Source organism: Vipera berus (genome assembly GCF_964194415.1).
Source record: "Vipera berus genome assembly, chromosome: 1".
In the NCBI taxonomy this organism is placed as follows: domain Eukaryota; kingdom Metazoa; phylum Chordata; class Lepidosauria; order Squamata; family Viperidae; genus Vipera; species Vipera berus.
The window spans coordinates 11,382,328-11,397,707 of NC_138202.1; the positions used below are offsets into that span (position 1 = coordinate 11,382,328).

At 46.1% G+C, this 15,380-nt stretch overlaps 2 protein-coding genes across 6 annotated transcripts in view; both read left to right on the forward strand.

The window, feature by feature from the left end:
- The window catches only part of SLC25A42 (solute carrier family 25 member 42), a 35,062-nt gene extending 22,681 nt beyond the window's left edge, over positions 1-12,381 (forward strand). For 4 of the 5 annotated variants that reach the window (XM_081340405.1, XM_081340404.1, XM_081340406.1 and 1 more), the window contains 3 exons: positions 1,899-2,015; positions 3,522-3,673; positions 7,977-12,381. In XM_081340405.1, the coding sequence (XP_081196531.1) occupies positions 1,899-2,015; positions 3,522-3,673; positions 7,977-8,302 (595 nt within the window). In that variant the 3' untranslated portion in view covers positions 8,303-12,381. The remainder of the gene's footprint in view (positions 1-1,898; positions 2,016-3,521; positions 3,674-7,976) is intronic. The other variant, XR_014028094.1, reaches the window with a different exon arrangement.
- Positions 1-15,380, forward strand: part of TMEM221 (transmembrane protein 221) — a gene marked incomplete at its 5' end in the record, with an annotated part of 267,333 nt that overhangs the window by 45,480 nt on the left and 206,473 nt on the right. The gene's annotated exons all lie outside the window — the stretch shown is intronic.

Here is a 15,380-nt window from a genome sequence, read left to right on the forward strand (position 1 = left end):
GGAATAGCCAACACACCAGAAGACAAGCTCAGGATCCAAAAAGATCTTGACAAGACTTGAACAATGGGCCCCATCCAACAAAATGATATTTAATGTGGAGAAAAGCAAGGTTTTTACACCTGGGCAGGAAATACCAAAGGTACAAGCACAGATTAGGCGAAACCTGGCTCAAAAACAGTAACTGCGAGAGGGACCTTGGAGTCCTAGTGGACGACCACTTAAATATGAGCCAGCAGCGTGCAGCAGCAACCAAAAAAGCTAATACAATCTTTGGTTGTATAAACAGAGGCATAGAATCAAGGTCACGCGAAGTATTAGTACCACTTTATAAAGCCTTAGTAAAGCCAGACCTGGAATACTGCATCCAGTTTTAGTCACCACATTACAAAAAAGATGTTGAGGCTTTGGAAAAAGAGCAGAGTTGAGCTACTTAGATGATTAAAGGCCCAGAGACTAAAACATACGAAGAATGGTTATGTTGTGATTCAGGGTCAGCCTGTGGGTTCGGCAGTTGGGTCAGACGACTCAGAGGAGGAGGGGGCTGTTGAAGACCTTGCTGAGGGGGTTGAAGATCTTGCTGATGAGAGCCCTCAGCCAGGCCCCTCCCACTTGGTCACCACGGAGACCCAGCTGTGTGAGCCTGACAGCGTGGATGAAGATGACCCACAGCTGGCCCTGTTCAAGGACGCCCGACGCAGGAGGCAGTCATTTAGGAGTAAACAGAGGAAGGCAATGGGATTTCTCGGAAGGAGGCAGAGAGAAGCCACGCCTTGAACTCTATATAAGGGGAATGTGTGGGGAGGGCTGGTTTGCTGAAGGCAACCGCTTGGATAGTTCGTGTTTCTTAAAGCTCCTGTTTCTTGGTTCGTGTCTTGTTTGTTTTTGTAGCTATAAATTTGGCAGGCGTAATTCCAGCCTCTTGCCGTTTGTAAAGGGGTTGTCCCTGCCTTTTCTGCAGGGCCGGTAGCAGGCTGGTACAGAACAGGTTACAAGAATTGGGTATGGCCAGTCTAGAGAAAAGAAGTACTTTAACGAAGAGGGGTGAGGGGTGACATGATAGCAGTGTTCCAATACCTCAGGGGCTGCCACAAAGAAGAGGGAGTCAAGGTATTCTCCAAAGTGCCCGAAGGCAGGACAAGAAGCAACGGAAACTAGTCAAGGAGAGAAGCAACCTAGAACTAAGGAGAAACTTCCTGACAGTTAGAACAATTAACCAGTGGAACAACCTGCCTCCAGAGGTGGTGAATGCTCCAACACTGGAAGTTTTTAAGAAGATACTGGACAGCCATTTGTCTGAAATGGTATAGGGTTTCCTGCCTGAGCAGGGGGTTGGACTAGATGACCTCCAAGGTCCCTTCCAACTACTACTACTACTACTACTACTACTACTACTACTACTACTTATTATTATTATTATTATTATTATTATTATTATTATTATTATTATTATTATTATTATTATTATTATTATTATTATTATTGACTGGGGTGGGGGAGGGGCATGATAGCAGTATTCCACAAAGAGGAGGGGGTCAATGTATTTTCCAAAGCACCAGAGGGCAAGACAAGAAACAATGGGTGGAAACTAATCAAGGAGAGAACCAACCTGGAATTAAGGAGAAACGTCCTGACAGTGAAGACAATTAACCAGTGGAACAGTTCAGACGTTGTGGGTGCTTCCTCACTGGAGATTTTTAAGAAGAGACTGGACAGCCACTTTTCTGAAATGTTATAGGGTCTCCTGCTTGAACAGGGGGTTGGACTAGAAGACCTCCAAAGTCCCTTCACGCTCGATTCTGATTCTGATTCAGTTTGGGACCTTTTTTGTCCAGTCGGTTTAGAGTCTAGATAGCCAGCAACCAAAGAAATTCTCCTTTTAAAATATTCTTTTGTTTCAGGGCACTCACCCCTCTGCCCAGATTCATGGCAGGGTCTCTGGCAGGGATCACAGCTGCCATGTTGACATACCCCCTGGACCTGGTTCGTGCCCGTATGGCAGTGACGCCGAAGGAAATGTAAGTGATTGGAGATTTGATGCTCATGTACTTGAGAAGGGACATGAGGTGTGTTCTTTCACTCTTATTGTTCCTAAAAGCCTATACCAGGGGTCTTCAAACTTGGCAACTTTTAAGATTTGTGGACTTCAACTCCCAGAATTCCTCAGCCAGCCTTGGCTGGCTGGCTGAGGAATTCTGGGAGTTGAAGTCCACAAGTCTTAAAAGTTGCCAGGTTTGAAGACCCCTGGTCTAAGGACACCACTACAAGAGAGGTATCATCCTTCACATTTGATCCTGACTTATACAGATAGTCCTTGATTTACAACAGTTCCTTTAGTGACCATTTGAAGTTACAATGGCCCTGGAAAAAATGAGTTATGACCGTTTTTCACACTTATGACCGTTGCAGCATCCCCCTGGTTACGTGATCAAAATTCTGATTCTTGGCAACTGGCTCGTATTTATGACCGTTGCAGCATCCCGGGGTCACGTGATCCCCTTTTGTGACCTTCTGACAAGCAGTGGGGAAGCCAGATTCATTTAACAACGGTGAATAATGTATAATGAAAGGTTGGAGCATAAATGCTTCTGTAAGAGAAGATTGTTGCTTTTCTCACTGTCCAAGCCAAAAAAAAAATGCCAAAAAGAAATACAGTTCTTTCTTCTACAAGGTTTTCTTCTACTTCAGGAGCGTGATTGGTTCAGTACAGGTAGTCCTCAACTTACAACAGTTCACTTAGTGACCGTTTGAAGTTACAAAGGCTCTGAAAAAAGTGACACGACCATTTTTCATTCTTATGACCGTTGCAGCATCCCCGGGGTCGTGTGATTCACATTCGGATGCTTGGCAACTGATTCACATTTATGACAGTTGCAGTGTCCCGGGTTCACGTGATCACCTTCTGACAAGCAAAGTCATTGGCGAGACCAGGTGTTCTGAACAACCACGTGTTACCAATTTAGTAACTGCAGTGATTTACTTAACAAATGTGGCAAGAAAGGTCATAAAATGGGACAAAGCTCGCTTAACAAATTTCTCACTTAGCAACATAAATTTGGGGCTCCGTTGTGGTCGTAAGTTGAAGACTCCCTGTAATGTACTCAACTTACTAAATAGGTTGCTTGCTCATAGTTTACTTGGTGAATCCAGTCAAGTATCTTCGGGATCTACTAACCACAGTGACAAAAAAAAAGACAAAATTGTAGTGGAATGTAGTCAGGATTCCCAGGAGGGAGGGACAAGGGATGCCTTGTTGTTGACCACGTTCCCCCTCCATAGACATCTGGTGAGCGTACTCACAAAAGGTTCAGCCTACTACGCTAATATAAACAAAGATGACAATACGGCCAGCCTGCCAACAGATTAAGTCCCCCACCCTTGGGAGATTCCCTAAAATAGCGGCACGTCCCTTGCAACTGGGACAGGCATAGATTCTTAGGACTGTCACCCTTCAAACTTCTTTCTTGTCTGATGTTGTCAGGATTCCAATCCACAATGTAGCCCATTTCATTTTTCCTTGGCAGGTATAGCAACATAATTCATGTATTTATGCGGATATCTCACGAGGAAGGATTGAAGACCCTGTACAGGGGCTTCGCCCCTACCATTTTGGGGGTGATCCCTTATGCTGGTTTGAGCTTTTTCACTTACGAGTCACTGAAGAAGCTGCACGCAGGTAAGGACAATCCAGCGGATAGGAATTATATGCAGGTGGTCCTTACCTTGCAACCATCTGTTTAGTGACCCATTCAAATTTAACAACAGCGCTGGGGGGAAAAAATGACCTACAACTGATCCTTGCACTTATGACCACTACAGCATAAACACGGGATCAAAACTCAGGCACTTGGCAACTGGCATGTATTTACAGTGGTTGCAGCATCCTGGGTCATGTGATGCCATATGTGACCTTCCCAGCCAGCTTCCGACAAGCAAAGTCAACAGGGGAAGCCAGATTCGTTTAACCACACTGCATGATTTACTTAACATTGCGTTGATTCGCTTAACCGTCATGGCCAAAAAAACCCCCACCCTTTTAAAATTGAGCACGACTCATTGTCTAGCCACAGAAATTCTGGTTCCAATTGTCATAAGTTGAGGGTTATTTGTACACGGCTTCTAACTGTTTTTATGTGCATTTTTTCAAAAAATATTTTTTTTAAAAAAAAACTGCTTGGTGATCAGAACAGTGAGGCTGGGGAGTTTGTGATATCTGTTGTGGGAATCCACACTTTCTTGGGAAATATTTTCTCATCGGGCACGATGTTAAAATTTCAGATGGTCTGGCAAAACTGACAAGCAACTGATTCTGGACCAAAATTATTAACTTAAAAGGGTTTCTTACGGTTAGATGTGAGCGGACTTCTAATTTTAAACGATACTAGACCAAATCCACAGACCTGGAGTTATGTGAAAGGGAATCGGAAGGAACCAATCAGGCTGAAACTTTTATCAAAGTCCTGTAAAGAAGAGTTAAATGAAACGTTTAGCTTTAGCTGGAAAAGAGAAAATGAGGGAAATACGGTAGTGGTCTGAAAGTATCTGTCCACGCTGCTAACCTCAGATGTTCTTGCTTTGACAACATGTGTAGAGGCAGCTTTGCTTCTTTAAAAACTTGTGTGTTACTTTTAGAATTAGAACTAGTTGATGCTGTGGGGAGTAGGAAGAATGTCTCTCAAGGCTGTTTTGAAATAAGAGAAGATAAGAATTTGGCCGGTTGTTTAATAGGAGGGAAAGCTTACAATTCAAACTAATTGGAGAATGTGATTTATGACGGTTAATTAGAGGGAGGAACTGTGCTTTGATACTGTGTGCTTAGGGGAGGGGAATCCAGATTTCGGCTTGACCATGTATGTGTGGAAGCTATGTTCTTTTGATTAAAGACTCCTTAAGGTAAACAATTTGAAACTTAACATTAAGAAAACCAAGATCATGGCATCCGGCTCTCTCAATTCCTGGCAAATAGATGGGGAAGAAATGGAGGTAGTGACAGATTTTATTTTCCTGGGCTCCAAGATCAATGCAGATGGGGACGGCAGCCAAGAAATTAAAAGATGCTTGCTCCTGGGGAGGAAAGCCATGGCAAATCTAGACAGCACACTAAAAAGCAGAGACATCACCCTGCCAACAAAAGTGCGTATGGTCAAGGTTATGGTCTTCCCAGTTGCAATGTATGGCAGTGAAAGTTGGACCATAAGAAAGGGTGAGCGCCAAAGAATTGAGGCCTTTGAACTATGGTGGTGGAGAAGACTCCTGCGAGTCCCTTGGACTGCAAGGTGATCAAACCGTTCAGTCCTAGAGAAGATCGACCCTGACTGCTCTTTAGAAGGCCAGATCCTGAAGTTGAAACTCAAATCCTTTGGCCACCTAATGAGAAGGAAGGACTCACTGGAGAAGAGCCTAACGCTGGGAAAGGTTGAGGGCAAGAGAAGAAGGGGACGACAGAGAATGAGGTGGCTGGATGGAGTCACTGAAGCAGTAGCTGTGAGCCTAAATAGACTCCAGAAGATGGTAGAGGACAGGAAGGCCTGGAGGAACATTGTCCATGGGATCTCAATGGGTCGGACACGACTTCACAACTAACAACAACAAGAAAGGTAAACAATGCCTCGAGGTTCTTTGAAGAATTGCATCTGTCGGAACCATGATAGTATCTTACAGGCTTGTCACATGAGGAGGTAGATTTGTCCTGTGTCAAAACCAAGGGAAGGATAAGGATGAAGATCGAAGAATTCAGATTAAAAGAAAGGAGGCTCACACTGAAGATAGGAAGACATTCCCCACAGAAGATTTGCAAAGCAGTGGAACCATCTTGAATAATAGTAATAATGAGAAGCTCTTGATTGCCTGTGTTTTCAGCAGAGCTTGGGGTTACTGGTCAGAGACTGCTTAGTGCAGCATGCTGGCTGGGGAATTCTGGGAGTCAAAAGTCCACACATCTTAAAGTTGCTGAGACTGAGATGCACTGCTATAGTGGCTCTCCTGTAGGGAGGAGTTGGACTAGAATCAGGGGCAGGCAACCTTGGCTCTTTTATGACTCGTGGACTTCAACTCCCAGAATTCCTGAGCCAGCATGGCTCAGCTTGGAAACCTCTCCTTTTCCCCTCAGCATGGCTGCACGGAACGCTGTTACCTTCCCACCGTAGTGGTCCCTATTTTTCTACTTTCCTTTTTACGTGCTTTCGAACTGCTAGGTTGGCAGAAGCTGGGACGAGTAACAGGCGCTCACTCTGTTACGCGGCACTCGGGATTCGACCCACCAAACTGCTGACCTTCTGATCGACAGGCTCAGCATCCTAACCCACTGAGCCACCGCGTCCCTCAGGATTCTATAATAGAGAAGGCTAAACCTTCAGCTGAATTATTTGCAGCAATCCCCATGCCTCACTTATTTGCCCCTGTTTTATTATTATTTATTTTCGGTCCCCATGTGTCCTTCAGGGAGCTTGAGGCAAGCAGCCTGGTTGATTCAAATGGAAGATTAAGTGGCCCAGTGAAAGCTGTGGCTGAAATGTGCCTGGCATTCCTTAGTTCCTGTTTGATATGGTTAACCATATGCTGGATCCTCTTCGGTCTACATGAAAAGCTTGCACTGTATTGTGAAGAGAGAAAGTTGAAGGAGATGTTTTCTTCTCTTTTCCCCAGTTCTTCTCTGTGATATCTTGGCTCTTAAGCTCAGTCCTGGCTTTAAGGATTCTTTAGAACAGACATGTCAAACACAAGGCCTGGGGGCTGGATCCGGCCCGCGAAGTGGTTTCATGTGGCCTGCGAAGCCATCTTGGAAACAGTGAGGAAACGGCCCCTACTGCCTTGGCCCTGGCCCAGAGACCCTCCTCCTGCCAGAGACCCTCAGATCTGTCCCACTCCTGCCCAGGCCCCCATAGGCACCCTTCATGCGAACGATGTAGAGCTGGCCATGCCCACCCAGTAGGCCATACGCACTCTAGCCACGCCCACCCAGTAGGCCACGCCCACCCTGGCCACACCCACTCGGCCCCTTGAGGGCAACCACAATGCTGATGCGGCCCTCAATGAAATTGAGTTTGACACCCCTGCTTTAGAATGTGCCTCTCCAGGATAAATAGCTAGGTGATTTTGGACCAATCACCAGGAGACTGTGAGTTCTAGTGTCGCCTGAGTCATGTAAGCCACCTGGGTGATTTTGGGCCAATCACCAGGAGACTGCGAGTTCTAGTGTCGCCTGAGTCATGTAATCCACCTGGGTGATTTTGGGCCAATCACCAGGAGACTGCAAGTTTTAGTGTCGCCTGAGTCATGTAAGCCACCTGGGTGATTTTGGGCCAATCACCAGGAGACTGCGAGTTTTAGTGTCGCCTGAGTCATGTAAGCCACCTGGGTGATTTTGGGCCAATCACCAGGAGACTGCGAGTTCTAGTGTCGCCTGAGGCATGTAAGCCACCTGGGTGATTTTGGGCCAATCACCAGGAGACTGCGAGTTCTAGTGTCGCCTGAGGCATGTAAGCCACCTGGGTGATTTGGGGCCAATCACCAGGAGACTGCGAGTTCTAGTGTCGCCTGAGGCATGTAAGTCACCTAGGTGATTTTGGGCCAATCACCAGGAGACTCTGAGTTCTAGTGTCGCCTGAGTCATGTAAGCCACCTGGGTGATTTTGGGCCAATCACCAGGAGACTGCGAGTTCTAGTGTCGCCTGAGGCATGTAAGCCACCTGGGTGATTTTGGGCCAATCACCAGGAGACTGTGAGTTCTAGCGTTGCCTGAGGCATGAAAGCCAGTTGGGTGACTTTGGGCCAGGCCCCTCCCTCTCAAGCCAACCAACCCCATAAGGTTGCTATTCAGGAAACAATTACGAGGATGTAAGTGAGTTGGATATATTCGTCGCCCTGAGTTTATTGTAAAAACCACAAAGGTGAGATACCGATAAATAAATAACGACAGACAGAAATCTGTTGTGTTTCTAAGCATCTCTACAGGGTCTCCTTTTCTTTTTCCTCTCCAGATCACAGCGGGAGGAGAGAGCCCTATCCCGTGGAAAGGCTTGTGTTTGGGGCTTGTGCAGGCCTGATTGGGCAGTCGTCCTCTTACCCTCTGGACGTGGTCCGTCGACGGATGCAGACCGCCGGGGCGCTGGGCTACTCCTACGGGTCTATCTTCCACACCATGAGGGACATCGTTCGGGAAGAAGGACTCATCCGAGGCTTGTACAAAGGGCTGAGCATGAACTGGGTCAAGGGCCCCATTGCCGTAGGCATCAGCTTCACCACCTTTGACCTCATGCAGATTCTCCTCCGTAAATGGGAGCGCTCCATGAACGTGCAGAGGTAACGCCAAACCGCCGGCCAGGTTCCTTGTGGAGAGGGAGTGACCGCCAGCATGGCGCCAGTGCTGACGAATGAGGATGGACAAATCCTCCTCCTTTTTTTTTTTAACTCCCTTCCCTGGTCCCAGATGAGATTCTGACGGTAGATCTGAATGACCTCGGAGAACTCTTCTTTCAGACACAGAGATTCCTCTAACCTGTGGCCGTCTCCTCTCTGGTTTCCAAGATAATGAGCGTGCAAAGAAATAATAGTAGAAATCAGTGCAGGATGTTTACTGTTTTTACGACGTGATCTACACACCCCTGAATTCTCCGAATGGGGGAGAAAAGGGGGGCTCTTTTCACTGCTAGCCTCATCACAGGAGGCAGCAGCTTGATGTGGTTTTATCTGTGCCAACCTTTCCCCTCCCCAACTCTTCCCACTCCCCTTTTATTTTTATTTTTTAAATTTGTCCACAATTCTCCTCACATATCGTTCATGACCTCTTGGAAGGGCAATGCCAGATTGGGGTGGGAATATTTTACCACAGAGTTGACAAAAAAAAAGAAGGACACTTTCCTCCGGCATTTTTCTTGCTAGAAACCGGGGAGATCCCTAGCTGGGAAAACTCAAATCTTAAATCAACAGTTGTTCAGGTTTTTAATTTTCCAGAGCAGCATTTTTAAATAAAGGATTTTGTGTGTTTTTTTCTCTCTCTCTCAAAGATATAATTTAAAAAAAAAGCAACAACTACCCGATAGGTTTTGCTTTCCATTGGAGATGGTTCACTCTGAGGAAACCATTATCAGTGCACAGTGTTAACTGGAAACTCTTGCTGTCCTGATAGGCCAGGGGCCTTCAAACCTGGCCCTTTTATGACTCGTGGACTTCAACTCCCAGAATTCCTCAGCCAGACACGCTGGCTGAGGAATTCTGGGAGTTGAAGTCCACGAGTCATAAAAGGGCCAAGTTTGAAGGCCCCTGTGATAGGCTGCTATCTGTTTCATTTCTTCAGTATTATCCATATTATTATTATTATTTCGACAGTAGGGAAAAGTAGAGAATGGATGCCATAAGTGTTTGGACGGTAGGCACTTGAAGGGACATTATGAGCTCCTGAAAATCTCCTCTTCCTGCTTAACATTAACTTGGGTTGGGCTCTCAGATTGAATGAAGAGCCTCTAAGCTCTTTTTCTCTGGACCCTCCATGCTTTGTGCATTTTTTAAGACCTTGCTCGCTTGAAATGGGAGAAAACACGGCAGCGTCATGGTGTAGCCTCCTTCCTAAATAGTGTAATTTCACTACTTATTTTCCCTTTCTCCTCTCATTTGCTGCTGCTTCTGCTGCTTGTCAGAGTGGAGAATACCGTTGTGCCATGCTGAGGAAACTTCCTGTGGCAGCTTATATATTTGCTGTGTTTGGGTCTCTTTGGATAGCTTTTTGCTGCATCAGTTCTATTTTTTCTCTTGCCTGTTTTCTGCTTCATTCAACTTTAATGCCACTTGGGCGGTGGTGGGGGAAAATAGCAACAGATTATACCCCGATACAATTCTCAAGCCCTTCCCTTTGGGCTAAAGCAGGGGTGAGGAACAATTGCCCTTTTATGATTTGTGGACTTCAACTCCCAGAATTCCTGAGCCAGCTCAGGAATTCTGGGAGTTGAAGTCCACAAGTTCCATAGTTCCCCATCCCTGGGCTAAAGGATGAAAGATGGAATGGTGGTTGTGAACTGACATGGATCCTTCCCCACATTTTGTACAAGAGGCTGGAAACTGACTGGCAACTTTGTGGGCCACAAAATATTTTGTGGTGATCTACATGCACTACGCCCCTTCACACACAGCATCCTAACTGTTCTTGGTATGATCCTAAAAATTCTACAACTTGTTGATTCTTTTCACAACAGCACTAATCGAACTGGTTTCTGCAAAGGGGCTTAGAAACTTAACGGAAGCTTTTGTTGTCGTAAAGCTTTCTCTGCATTTGCGATGCCGTAAGCACCCACCCCCAGATACCATATTTTTTTAAAAAGAGGCAGAATCCAGAATGTGATGTGTAGGTGTTGTGTGCACAGAGCACGTTGACTGTGACGTGGCCTCAAGGCTTAGCCGCCAACATGCACAAGTCGTATCGCAAATCAGTACATGTGAACAATGTCTCAAATTGAGATTTATGAATATAACTCAGCTCTTAGAAGAAGGCTTTTCTCCCGATTTTAGAAAATTTTAGATTCCCGCCCCCCCCCCCCTTTCCACTTCTTAAGCTTGGTTGCCAATCTAGCTTGTTTTTTTTCCTCCTTCTTTTAAACTGCTTTATATAATTAACATTGCACCACTTACCTTATGGTCTTGCATAGAGCCTTTTGTCCAGAAATGTTAAGACACTCACAAATCATCCCCTGGTCATTGTAATCAAATCAAATTCATTGGGGTGTATTTATTGGACATTTAGCTGGGGAAGCCTGCTATAATAGGGATTAGTTACCTCTTTGTGGGCAGCTAGTGTGGGCCACCCTCCTGTCTCCCAATAACTCAGCTGGAGAAATTCACCAAGGCAAGTTCAGCAGTGTCTTTTTCTCCCGACCGCACATTCCTAAGGTAGAGAGTCTAGACCAGGAATCTCCAAACTTGGCAACTTTTAAGACTTGTGGACTTCAACTCCCAGAATTCCCCCATGCTGTCTGGGGAATTCTAGGGAGTTGAAGTCCACAAGTCTTGCCAAGCTTTGGAGACCCTTGGTCTAGAGCAGGGGTCTTCAGACTTGGTCCTTTTGTGGCTTGTGGACTTCGACTCCCAGAATTCCTCAGCCAGCGTGCCTGGCTGAGGAATTCTGGGAGTCGAAGTCCACAAGTCACAAAAGGGCCAAGTTTGAAGTCCCCTGCTCTAGAGTAGTGTTTTTCAAACCTGTGTGGACGTCAACTCCCAGAATTCTCCAGCAAGCATGCTAGAATCCACACATCTTAAAATTGCCAAAACACTGCTCTAGACTAATAGTTCAAGGACAGATTTGCCTTCCCTACTTGGAACCTAGCCAAGGTTTTCCTTGGTCTAATAATAATTTGAAAAAAGGTCAATACAAACTGGCTGTCCTAAACAGCACTTTTCCTGTTGCTGCCAATTTTCCTGTGCTGAAAAAGGGTGATTTTTAGCAAACACTCGGTGCTTTTTTCCCCTAGGGCAGGGGTCGGCAACCTCGGCTCTTTTATGACTCGTGGACTTCAACTCCCAGAATTTCTGAGCCAGCTATGCTGGCTCAGGAATTCTGGGAGTTGAAGTCCACGAGTCATAGAAGAGCCGAGGTTGCCGACCCCTGCCCTAGGGTAACAGGTGAGATGGCTGACTGGTGTCTTTGCTATATTTGATTGTGCCTTTAGAACAGGGGTCTTCAAACTTGGGCCCTTTTACGACTTGTGGACTTCCACTCCCAGAATTCTTCAGCCAGCGTGCCTGGCTGAGGAATTCTGGGAGTGGAAGTCCACAAGTCGTAAAAGGGCCCAAGTTTGAAGACCCCTGCTTAAGAAGGTGCTGTGGGAATCTCTTAAGCACAACAGGGGTGCTCTTGTAGGACAAGGGGAACTCTTTGTGACAAGTAAATCAGTGGGGAAGCAGAGGATCCATTTCCTTGCAGAAGTTTGTACCTTTTTACCCTTATAAAGGTCTTCTCCAGGGATTGTCTGGAGAAACCACCCTTGATGTAGAAAAATCTGTGGTGTATTCCAGGCGGGGCTGTTTCTCATTGCTTTGTACAAACAGAGTATACGACTGCAAAGCCACAACATGTTTCCCAGAGAGAGTTGCGTGCCCATAAGCAGTGTTTTGAAGGAAAGCGAGCTAAGCCACTAAAGTATTTGGCACTCCTGCACAGCCAAGTATTACAAAGGGTAACTTTGGAGAGCTACTCCGTCCTCGGGGACAAAGGCGCTAAGGTGAGATGCATTTGTACAAAACGTGGAACACAACGGCCTCAGCTGACAGGAGGTTGTCTGCATTGTGGCTTTTTATCTGGGCAATGACACTTTTGTTTTATATAGATGTTTATAGTGACAAAAATTATAAAGATCTGTGCCAAGGGTATATTTAATAATAAAAATGAATTATCCAGTATGCGATGTCTGTCGTGTCACTCTTTTCTGAGCTTTTGTCTAATTCAGACATGTCAAACACAAGGCCCGGGGGCCGAATCCGGCCCGTGAAGTGGTTTCATGTGGCCTGCGAAGCCATCCTGGAAACAGTGAGGGAACAGCCCCCACTGCCTTAGCCCTGGCCCAGAGACCTTTCTTCTTCCAAAGACCCTCAGATCTGTCCCACTCCTGCCCAGGCCCCCATAGGCACCCTTAATGCGAACGATGTAGAGCTGGCCACGCCCACCCAGTAGGCCATACGAACTCTAGCCACACCCACCCATTAGGCCACACCCACCCTGGCCATACCCACCCGGCCCCCTGAGGGCAACCGCAATGCTGATGCGGCCCTCAATGAAATTGAGTTTGACACCCCTAATTGCATAGAATTAGATGGCATTATTGGTGTCTAATCCGTGGTGGCGGAGTGGTCAGAATGCAGCACTGCAGGCTACTTCTGCCGGCTGCCAGCAGTTTGATCCTGACCACCTGAAGGTTGACTCAGCCTTCCATCCTTCCGAGGTCAGTAAAATGAGGAGCCAGATTACTGGGGATAATATGCTGACTCTGTAAACAGAGGGCTGTAAAGCACTGTGAAGCGGTATGTAAGCCTAAGTGCTACTGCTATTATTAATATAAGTATCTCCAACCTTTTTGATGACTGTGGCCTTGGAGGTCTTCTAGTCCAACCCCCTGCTCAGGCAGGAAACCCTGTACCATTCCAGACGAATGGCTGTCTAATCTCTTCTTAAAAGCCTCCATTGATGGAACACTGGAGGCAAAGTTGTTCTCACTGTCAGGAAATTTCTCATTTGTAGGTTGGTCCTCTCCTTGATTAGTTTCCATCCGTTGCTTCGTGTCCTGCCTATTGAAAAGGGCCAGGGCATCCCATACAAGAAACTACTTCCCCAGAGTGTGACATTACTCAGACCGTCAATTCATAGCTGAACTATTGGTCGGCTCCACACAATGTGCTGTCTTCGACACACCACCATAATGGAGCCTGCCCGTTGAGGTCACATATTGTGACCATTGTAAAACAGGTTGTTCAGGTGACCACCCTGATTTTTACAACTTTTTTTTTGCAGCGGTCATTAAGAGAACACAGCAGTCATAAAACAAACACCGCAGTCATTCAATGGGCATTAAGCAAACCCATTTTTCCCCATGGCATGGTTTTGCCGAAAACGGGAAGTAAAACTTCTGGTTCCTGCAAAACTGTTGTTAAGTGTGTGCATGTTGCCGAGCACCCTTTTTTTCCTCAGAGGTCATAACTTTGAATGGGCGCTAAGCGACCGATCGTAAGTCAAGGACTAGTTCTGTCTGTTTGAACTTGGCATGAAATGCAGGCCCAATCATTTGTGGCTTACTCAGTAACTCAAATTAAGCAAGCCACACGGTCATCCTCAAGCGACAGTTCTCTCAGAATATCCCAAAAATGCTTCTTCAAGAGGCAGCTGGATTTCAGTTTTGCTTCTCACCCAAGAAGCTTCTTCAGTTCGAAACGTCTTCAAGGAAAAACAAAGGAAGTCCAGTTGCCTCTTGAAAAAGCACCTTTGGGACAACTATGACCTGGATGACTGAGCATCTCCATGGAGTTTCCCCTTCATTAGGTTTGCCCCATTGGATCCATGGCGGGTGAATATCATACCAGGCCTTTGGCTTCAAATAGCTCTCCTCCATAGCTTTAATTCCTGGCTTAAGTTTAGATGGAATACTAGGCGTAACCATCCCATAATGGGTGGTGGCAGTTTGGCTGACCCTGGAAGCTAACTGGGACTTGGTCAGAATTTGGATGAGAGAGAGACCACTAGGAAATTGCAGGGCTGGATTTTAACTGGGAAGTTAAAAAAGAAAAACCCAAGAGAGGCTGATACTGGAGGTTGAGGGGTTGGTGAACTGGTGTAAGGAAAACAGCCTAGTTTTAAATACCGGAAAAACCCAAGAGATCATTGTCGATTTCAGAAAAGGCAGGCACAGCCACACTTCTCTGTGCATTAATGCTTGGTTGGTTACCAGCATCAAATTCCTGGGTGTGCAGATAACGAGTAGGCTGGTTTGGTCGCTCAGCAGCGTGACACTGGTGAAGCGGGCACAGCAGCGCCTGCATTTCCTGCGTTGCATGAGAAAAGCTCATCTTCCTTCCCCTGTCCTGACCACTTCCTACAGGGGGACGATTGAGAGCATCCTGTCATACGGCATCACAGTCTGGTTTGGAAGCATCCCTGCTTCAGACAGGAAGGCGGTGCAGAGAGTGGTGAGGACGGCTGAAAAGATCATTGGCAGTTCCCTCCCTCCCATCCAGGACACAGCACAGAAGCATTGCTTGAGCAGGGTCCGTAAGATTATCTGGGACACGACACATCCTCTTCACGACCTATTTTCCTCGTTACCTTCTGGGTGGAGGGGGCTTTGTGGTATCCGTAGCAGAACATCCAGATTCAGCCATAGTTTCATTCCATACAGCATTAACCTTGTGAACTCTCAAGCTTCCTCCTTCCGTTATATATTCAAGATGGACAGTATTTATTTATTTATTTATTTTAATTCCATTTATATCCCGCCCTTCTCCGAAGACTCAGGGCGGCTTAATATTTATTTGTTATGTTATGTATATGTAGGGGTGTGGGTCTATACGTATGTTGTATATAGTATGTTTAGGTGTGCGTCATGCATGTGTTTCACTTTGAGAACGGGCAACTAAATTTCATTTTTGATGTGTGCCGTTATGCCCACAGTAAAAAAAATGACAATAAAGGTTATCTTATCTTATTTCTTGGAGGTGTCACCAAGGAGTCTAATATAACTAGGGGATGTGCTCTCTAGGTCTGATCATGGTGTGGTTTAAGCCCATTGTGTGAAACAAGCTACGGTGTTCTTCTGAACCTCAGGCTACAGATAATCCTCGACTTACGACCACAACTGAGCCCCAAAATTTCTGTTGCTAAGCAAGGCAGTTGTTAAGCAAAGTGGGCCTAATGT